At 42.3% G+C, this 6,637-nt stretch overlaps 1 protein-coding gene across 1 annotated transcript; it reads right to left on the reverse strand.

Annotated features, from left to right (window-relative positions):
• Window positions 1–871: 871 nt before the first annotated feature.
• GSTO1 (glutathione S-transferase omega 1) lies at window positions 872–5,063 on the reverse strand (the record flags this gene model as incomplete). Its single annotated transcript, XM_010164150.1, has 3 exons — window positions 872–982; window positions 3,130–3,231; window positions 4,841–5,063. Coding segments are annotated over 3 exons (436 nt in total), but the record flags the coding sequence as incomplete, so codon positions are not given.
• Between the last annotated feature and the right edge of the window lie 1,574 nt (window positions 5,064–6,637).

The following is a 6,637-nucleotide window of genomic DNA, read 5'->3' on the forward strand; positions in this document are numbered from 1 at the left end:
ATATATATATATATACACACACACACACTATTGCAATAATATATTCCTTGGAATATTTCCCCTTCCAATCAAGGGCCACATAAGAGAAAGGTAGGTCAGGAACCCATCAGTAAAGCCCTCATTTTACAGTGCCAGAAGCTTCAATGCCAAGGATTCCCTGCATCTTCCTTGTTCTTCAAGAATTCTTCAGGCACGAGGGTGAGACCAACTGTTCTATACTCATCTTCTGCTTTCATCACCCACTTCCTCATACAAGTTGACTCCTTAGTCCTGTTTTAAGCCAGCTATAAAACAGGTTTCCTTTGATACCATTTCAATTCCCTACATATCAATGGTAACTGGAGCTGTTTCAGGACATAACAGACCAAGACATTTATTTACAGATTAAAAAATGCTATTACAACAGGGACAGATCTATTAGCTACAGTAAGGTAGGGTACAGTTTACCCATCTCAAAACAAAACCACCTTCCTTTGTCAACCTAGGATTTCCAAAGAGAAGCAGAAGACTGCATTTCAAGTCTGAGGGTTTAGACCAAGAAATTTGAACCCAGGCCTCCATATTTCCACCCCCTTCAAATAAAGATCATTTTCATCTATGGTGTTAGGGAGGGAGAGAAAATCCTGATTTTGACCACTTCTTCCAAACCTGTCAAAATGATTTGGTAGGAAAACAGACCTGGTGAAAGAAAGCCTGTTTACAGAAGAACCCCAAATAACTCGTCTCTCTTTTGCGAAGATGCTTCCCCCCAACTGTCACACAATACAAACTTTCTTCAGCAGCCCCCAAGAGTGGCCCATTGCTGCAGAGTATATGCAAAGAATTTTTATGCTGGGGCACTTCAGTACACATCAGAAGCTAGGCAAGGTACTCACTCCTTCAGCTGGAACGGCTCCAGGCGTTCAAACCATGGCCAGATCAAGTAGTCAATCATGGAGATGGAGTCCCCACCGTAAAACACAGTGTTACGTTTGGACAGAATCTGTGAGGGGTGAGAGAGGACAATTGCCCCGAGAAGGAAAATTACCACAGCAGGACACTACAGTAACAAAACATTTCCACCTTGTAGTAAAACGTAGGCACACTGGAGGGATTAGACAGCAAATAATGCAGAAATAGCACACTTCTCCCATGCATGCAATATCCAGGGAGTCAGAGCTAGTCAGTAAAGCAGCTGTAGTATCAAGCTTAACTATTTCATACACTGTCAGTCCAGCTCTGCTCCAGTGGTTCAAAAACTGTCACAAAATATTAACCACTAGCAAGCTGCAGCTTGTGCACAAACAAGAAGGAATTTAGCTCTCGAGAAATCACATACTGACAGATTCTACCTGTCAAAAAGCATTAATGGCACTGACTAATCAAACATAACAATGCATATGCATTTCTTGAGCAACAAATGCAGCTGAATTTACCATCCAGGTAAACTAGAACACCATTTTAGCAGGGACTCTTTTCCCATGGCACTTGAGGTCAAGTGGTGTCAGGAAAATATTTCCAACATTACATCTAGAACTCAATTTTATTGCAGGTACAAAGGAACAGGAAGCAAGTATAACATCCACATATACCAGAAAGAGATCCCCACAGCTGAGCACAGAAAGCAGGGCCACAAAGAGTGCGGCAAGTTCTCCTGTTGCATTTACGTTTCTGATACCTTTCAAATGTCACAGTCATCCAAGTTTAACATGCTTTAAGGAACCTCCAGAGTTTGGCCTCTTCCTTCATAATACCAGTCCCTCTATTTTCAGGCACTTTCACATTTAGAACATGGAACTCGAGACCCTACAAATCTTTGTCTTTTTGGACACACAACACTATACTCCTATGGCATTTACTCCCTGTTCCCTAACCTCCATGATCTAGTAGAAATTGTAAAGCAGTCCTTCAGGAAGCATCAAGCTGTTTGAATTGCCAGGTGTGTGGCAGAACATAACCCGGCAGTTGCACAGTTGCAGAGATGGGAACACAGCTCCCTCTATCGGGTAGCACCAAACTAAATACAGAAGTGCTTCAAAACACTTCCCTTCTTCAGTATCTCTTGCAATAGGCTGACTGAAGTTTGCATGGCTCTGTTCCTTCCTCCCATCCTCAGCTGACCTTCAGCTGCTGCTGCAAAATCCGTCGGGGTATAGTAGGAAAGAGACACTGAAGGAGCAGCCTTCAGGTATTTTGTAGCATTAATAAAGCAGGAAGAAGGTTAATTCTTCCTTAATGTTTAACAGATCTGCATTTCAGGAAAGTGAAACACATGTGGCTTCCCCCAAGAGCTCACTTGTCATCTGCACTACTCCAGCATCAGTCTGATCAGACTGTCAAGAGTACTCTGAAAACAATTTTACTTTGGCAGCTTGAGGGAATGGCGAAGCAGAATGCACAGGACTGAGGAGAATTAGGGAAGTACTATAAAGCTATTGGTAGCTTTGCACCAGAAGAGAAACACTCTGGAGGAACGCTTCTTGATAGAGCCAGACACTAGCACTAGCTGTGGCTGCTAAAGATGCAGAAGGAATGGGTTCATGATACAGGCAAGTCCGACAGCTGTTCAGACTAGCCAGGAACCACTACTGACGTGGACAGCGAAGCTGCTAATACAGCATCAAAGCCACCTGGCATTTCTTGGAGCTCTGCTGAAGCTGCATTACACCACCAGTAGCAGAACTTGGCCCATGGCTGTATTTCTGCAAGGGACAGATTACATTCTGCTTCCTCCTACCCCCAACAAAGATAAGCTCTTGAACAAAAAAGGTTTTATATCATCACTGGGTATCTGCACTGAGCTACAGCACAGATGGTCTTCAGCAGCTCAGACTCCTCAGCCCTTGCTCTTAGAACATGCTGCAAGATCTCCTTAGATTTTAAGCAGAACAAAGACAGCAGCAGTCAGCTAGAATTCAAAACAAGTCCACAGAGCCTTCATCATACAGATGAAGTTTAGTTTAGCTACTTGGAATTTACTCTAATGGTGCTGTTGTGCATCCTAGGCCAGGGGAAGTAAATTGAAAGATGGTTCATTGTTGTAACTACCAAGTAAACAAGAAGAGATCTAGCTCCAAAGGCCAAAGAATGAAAGAAAAAAGATATCATACAATGACAGGCAACCTGCTCGTTATCATTAAATACTCTTACCTCTTCAAGTTCGCCCAACTTTTCATCAATCTCTGCTTTCAGTGCTGTGGTGTCCTGTCCATCTTTGACTGCCATAAAATACTTGAAAACTACAGGTGTTATCTATACAAAGGAAAGCATTAAGTTTTTAATGTTCCTATTACAATAATGTAAGCAAGTCACTCAGCTTAAAATGCCAAGTTAGATGTTAAGGTATTAGATGCAAGTTAAATCTTAAAGATGTAACTTTAAAGAGTTAAATAAAGTCTGTTAACAAAATTCTTTTATACTTCAGAAAAAGTAAGCAAAGGCTCACACACTACCACAAAAGTAGGAAAAAAGGCAGCAAGGTGCAGAGTGGTACTCTTTTCCCAGTTACGCATTTCTGAAAGCCAAATGCACTTTAATTATAAACATTTTGGGTACTTTAAGAAACAGGTATGCAGCCCAGGACATTCAGGCTTCTACGAAGGCTCCGGGGAGATCTTATAGCGGCCTTCCAATACCTGAAGGGGGCCTACAAGAAAGCTGGGGAGAGACTTTTCATAAGGGCAGTTAATGACAGAACAAGGGGAAATGGGTTTAAGCTGAAAGAGGGGAGGTTTAGATTAGATATTAGGAAAAAGTTCTTCACTGTGAGGGTGGTCAGACACTGGAACAGGTTGCCCAAGGAAGTTGTGGATGCCCCCTCCCTGGAAGTGTTCAAGGCCAGGCTGGATGAGGCTTTGAGCAACCTGGTCTAGTGGAAGGTGTCCCTGCTGATGGCAGGGGGGTTGGAACTGGATGATCTTTGAGGTCCCTTCCAATCCTAACCATGCTATGATTCTATGATTTTCTAATTTGGTGACTGCAGAGAAATTAGCATACAGTACCAGGAAATTGCCCAGCGGCCACACTTAATTAAATTTTATTCTTAAAAGCTCATAGAAAAAAAAACAAAAACATTTTTCTAAGATCTTGTCATTCATACAACCAACACTCAGTACGTGTTTAGTTTCTTGCAACATGCTTCCCTGTAACCCTCTTTCCATCATGCCTATTCAGAATTACTTGTTGTAAGTATATTCTCCTTTCTATCCCTTTTTTTTGTCCACATCCCTTTGCATGTTCCATTGCTTCCTCTTCTCTGCTGCCTCATATCCAAGCTGACTTCTTTCACTTCCTAGACCCTTCAAAGCATGTGCTTGTACAAAGAGGTTACTTCCAGTCAGCCACAGTGCTCATCTCCAACCCCTACTGAGAGCCAAAACCAATCTTCTTATAAAAGTCCCATGTCTACAGCCAATTGCCATCTCCATGGTTGCAGACTCTCTCAGTTAGGCACTCTTCACATTCCACATTCACACAGTACTTCCAAAAGAGATACATGGATTAAAATACAGCAGCTGTCACTGCCTAGGTCTCAAGCATTCAGCTGGTTTGGTCTATTAACCTTTGCTCTATTGTAGGATGTTCAAAATCCTGCCTCAGTCATATACACTTTCAGTAGTTTGGCTGTCCTCCTGCATCCATCCCCACACATAAATTCTGGGAGTAATTCAGATTCAGTGGTTTAATTCAGTAATTTCTATGTGCTCACAACAAGAGACCCCAACAATCCCTCTGGTTATTTAAATGCTTTTCCCAGACCCAAGACCTGCCTTAAAGGATGAACACAGCATTGGCAAGAGAGCTGCAGTTTTTGGTGCCATGGTAAGGTGAGAAACACAATCCCACCCTGATTACACGGTACCTTTGAGAAGCGTTCCAAGAGCATCTTCTGAAAGGCTCGCTCATATGGGTCCGAAGGCATCAACTTCTTCCCTGGAAATGCTTCATCCAAATATTCACAAGTGATTGGGGACTCATAGATCAGCTGGCCCTTGTTAGTCTCCAAAACAGGAACCAGCCCAAAGGGGTTCTTCTCAAAGAACCAGTCAGGTTTGTTCTTCAGATTGATGTTGATTACTTCATGGCTAAAAGAGCAAAAGACCAAAAAAGGCTCAGTTCTGCTACAGGCCATGGTGAAATGCAGTCACTACACCTCAACAGCTACAGTACTGGAGAGGCTGCATCCTCCTTCTCCCTTGTCTTTCCTGAAGTCCTTTGCAGGACTAACCATTTGACATCTAGAAATACCTCCAGGCACTTCTCTTTGCTGGAGAAAACCAGCACTGACTTACAATGAGTTGTTTGTTAAACTAACAAAAGACACATGAACAGTGTGCAAGCACACAGAGGCAGCCCTTATAGTCATACTAGAAAAAAGGTCAAGCTCAGAATGCAGCATCTATCACATGCAGGTTCAGGAGCATTCCAAGACAGAAACACTTGATTGCAAATACACTCCAATTAAGAAATGCAGCTGGACTTTAATCTGATCTCACACCAAAGAGCAAATCAGAAAAGCATCCTACCTACTTATCTTCCCCACCTATGGCCTCACACAGAGCAGGTGTTTCAGGTAAAGGCAAATAAATATTGATAAAAAAGATATATGGGAAATACTTCTGTGTTACATTAACAAACCATAAGTTATATGCTGTATTGGATGTGTGACCCCAGAAAATTCCTAGTAAGCCCAGAAGTCTGCTAAACAGAGCTGAACCTTCAAGACAACTGACAGGTTACCAGAAGGTGACTACCACCTTTAGGTAGCCATAAAACCCCTCCAAAATCACTGTACTAAAGCAAACCTCCCAGCTCCAAAATCAGTCCAATGATACTAAATAAAGACAGAATTAAAGTGACATGGAAGTTGTAATGCACCTCGTTTTTCAAAAAAAGACTCAAGAAAAAACCAAAACAACTCTCATCTTGCTATCAGGAGAACTGAGTGGCAAGCTATGCTAACATGGACTCTGAGCCCAGTGCTGGTTAAAAAAACGTTGACAGGCCTAAGACTTGGTGGGAAACAGAAAAAGGTAGAAAAAACCTGTTAGTTTGAAGCTGTAAACTGAGGGAAGCATCAGTCCCCATTTAAAAACACTGAAATGACATGGATATCTTGAAAAATAAACAAACACAAATGCCAAATTCCATTAACTTACTACAGCACAGGAATGAGAAGACTTTATAGGAACACAGTACATTTCCTCTTTTAATAAGGCCACTCACTCACTATTGTGTTTTGCTAAGCAGTAATACAACAGGAACACTGAATATTCCTATCTCCCAGAATTTTCACTGCCGCTTACATCAAAACCAAACAACAACGTGTATTAAGGCTCCACTCACATTTACCCAGGACAAGCTCAAACCTTACTATTGCAAACATTCAGGATGACAGCTGAGAAAAAAAAAAGTCAGCTTGGGGTTTTCCCCTATGGATTTACTTTGGGCCTTTCCATAACTGATTTCATACACAGCCTATTTATCTCCCCCATGACATCGCTCCCCAAAAAAGTCTTCAGAAGTTCAAGCTTTATAGCAAAGTCACCCACAGAAACCTCTTTTCACTCAGTTCTTTCAGGGATGTTCAGTGAAGAGCCATTTAGGATGCGCAGGGAAGGAGGGAAGGAAGCTCGAACCGCCCGCTGCTCCGTGCGAG

Source organism: Antrostomus carolinensis, unplaced genomic scaffold (genome assembly GCF_000700745.2).
Source record: "Antrostomus carolinensis isolate BGI_N321 unplaced genomic scaffold, ASM70074v2 scaffold28323, whole genome shotgun sequence".
In the NCBI taxonomy this organism is placed as follows: Eukaryota; Metazoa; Chordata; class Aves; order Caprimulgiformes; family Caprimulgidae; genus Antrostomus; species Antrostomus carolinensis.